The following is a 2464-nucleotide window of genomic DNA, read 5'->3' as shown; positions in this document are numbered from 1 at the left end:
CTCTCTGAATGTTTCCTGTTGGTCAGAGCTGGGTCAGTGGTGGAGGATCAGAACCAGGAGGTGGAAGAAGGTTCTGGTTCTACAGGATCAGAACCAGGAGGAGGAAGAAGGTTCTGGTTCTAGAACAGTTTATTTTTAGAGACTCTTTAAATGTAGAATCAGGTGGTTTTATATCTAATAGAATGTATTTATATATCATATTAGAACTTCAAGCTCTGAACACATCAGTTCGTTCTGCTTCACAGGTTTGGGCTGATAAACGGAGTCATTCTAAATGTTTTTCAAAGACAAACCGACTTGATATTGAAGCGCGTCGGCAGGTTTTGTGTTTTAGAGAGTGTTGAATAAATACATGAAAGTTCATCAGAAGTTAAACAGACTCTTTCCTCTTCGTCTACGTCTGGTTTGAAGTTCTGACTTCTCCGTTGTTGTGTTTTGTTGTTGACAAGGATCAGGTGTAAATAAAGTTTCCTCTCTGTTCAGTGGACTACGCTCGTCCCGTCATCATTCTGGGTCCGACCAAAGACCGAGTCAACGACGACCTGCTCTCGGAGTTTCCGGACAAGTTCGGCTCCTGCGTGCCTCGTACGTGTGCAGCTGCTCGCAGCAAACAGAAGCACGCCGTCAGGAGAGACAGGAAGTGATGTAACGCTGTCTTCTGCCCGTAGACACGACTCGCCCTCGCAGGGACTACGAGGTCGATGGGCGGGACTACCACTTTGTGGCGTCACGCGAGCAGATGGAGCGGGACATCCAGTCGCATCGCTTCATCGAGGCGGGCCAGTACAACAACCACCTGTACGGGACGTCAGTGCAGAGCGTCCGGCAGGTGGCCGAGCAGGTGAGCTGTTACCGTGGCGATGAAGCTGAGGACATTATGATCAGTTGTGGTTACCATGGTGATGAGCATTAGGCCTCCACTGAGACGCTTTGAGAAGGATTCTGTGGAGATGAAACCAGAGTTCAAGTGTTTGTGGAGGTCTGGAGTGGAACACCTTCATCCTTCTGATGTCTTCTGATGTTTTGAGGAAAAGCTTTCGTGTGTTTTGATTTTTTGAAACATGTCTCGTACAATTTTTAATTGTGAACATTTTAAAAACTTTTTGAATGTAGAATTAAAAATTATATTAAATTATGTTTTTAAAATTTTTGTCATAAAATATCTTTTGGTATTTTCTAATGTTTTGCTACATTTTTCAATATTTAAAAAACTTTCCTCAATAGAAGCTTTTGGGTTCGAGTGTCAACATTTTTCAAATACTTCATATGTTGAGTGTTTGATAAAGGATATTATTTTAGATATTTATTTTAAAAAATTTCTTCCTGTGTTTTTACAAAAGTTCCTGGTCATAGTGCTGTTGCCATGGTAACTGGGTTCCATTCAGTTAAGTTCAGTTTAGTTTTAGTTTTATACCGCCAGATCACAACATGTCATCTCACAGCTCCCTGATGAGAACAGAGAACCCGACTATCCAAAGCTGCCTTTGAACTCCCTTTGAGCGAGCGGCTGGCGGCGGTGGGAAGGAACCCAAACAGAACCAGGTTCCAGGAGGCGGCCATCTGCCTTGACCAGTGGGGGTGAGAGTGGTGATGGGGTTAGCAGATGGAGAACAGACAACGTAAAGAGAGCCGTGAACACTCTGTCGTCATGGTGGTTCAGGCGGTACGATGATCAACACGTAGGGACAGTTCCTGTTGTTGACACTTTACACTGTTTCATCCTGCTGTTGGAATCACCGTGGAAACTACTCCACATTTTCACAATTATGTTTGTAGACGGTTTGGGTTGCCATGGTGATCTCATGGCTCAGGATTTGGGTTGCCATGGTGATGTTAGATTCTACAGAGACATTTTAGGCTGTGAAGTTTGTGGGACGAGGGCTAGGGTTAGCCTAATGCTGACGCTAACCCTAAGCCTAAGGCGAAGCCGTCCTACGATGGTTGTCACCGTGAACATCAGAGGTCAGCAGAGAGAGGGACTTTTCTCAGGGACAGCAGTTTCCATGGTGACATGTCTGGGATGGTTTCCATGGAGATGTTTTTAAAACACTCCGAATATCATACAGACTTTCTGTGATGTTAAATGACGACGTGAGTAGCTGTTGGAGATACAGCGGTCGCCATGGTGATGGGATGAATCTGATCAGCCTCTACGGTGGTTACAGGGGAAACACTGCATCCTGGATGTGTCGGCCAACGCTGTGAGGAGGCTGCAGGCGGCGCTGCTCCACCCAGTCGCCATCTTCATCCGACCTCGATCTCTGGAGAACATCCTGTGAGTCGCTGCTTCAGAGCTTCTGTTAAACAGTAGGGATGAAAAGAGCGTGTTGGTTTGTGAACTGGGGCAGACTGTAACGGTGAATCAATGTGTGCAGGGACCTGAACAAGCGTCTGTCGGAGGATCAGGCGAGGAAAGCTCTGGATCGAGCCATCAAACTGGAGCAGGACTTCCTGGAGTGTTTCA

At 46.0% G+C, this 2464-nt stretch overlaps 1 protein-coding gene across 1 annotated transcript in view; it reads left to right on the top strand.

Annotated features, from left to right (window-relative positions):
- LOC103373946 (disks large homolog 1-like) overlaps positions 1–2464 on the top strand; it is a gene marked incomplete at its 5' end in the record, with an annotated part of 18004 nt that overhangs the window by 13641 nt on the left and 1899 nt on the right. Inside the window, 4 exons of the mRNA XM_008303960.1 lie at positions 484–585; positions 669–841; positions 2166–2275; positions 2376–2464. Coding sequence (XP_008302182.1) covers positions 484–585; positions 669–841; positions 2166–2275; positions 2376–2464 — 474 coding nt within the window. The remainder of the gene's footprint in view (positions 1–483; positions 586–668; positions 842–2165; positions 2276–2375) is intronic.

Source organism: Stegastes partitus, unplaced genomic scaffold, assembly GCF_000690725.1.
Source record: "Stegastes partitus isolate 25-593 unplaced genomic scaffold, Stegastes_partitus-1.0.2 Scaffold2103, whole genome shotgun sequence".
In the NCBI taxonomy this organism is placed as follows: Eukaryota; Metazoa; Chordata; class Actinopteri; family Pomacentridae; genus Stegastes; species Stegastes partitus.
The sequence above is the reverse complement of the archived record's forward strand: the minus strand, read 5'-3'. Positions and strand labels throughout refer to the sequence as shown.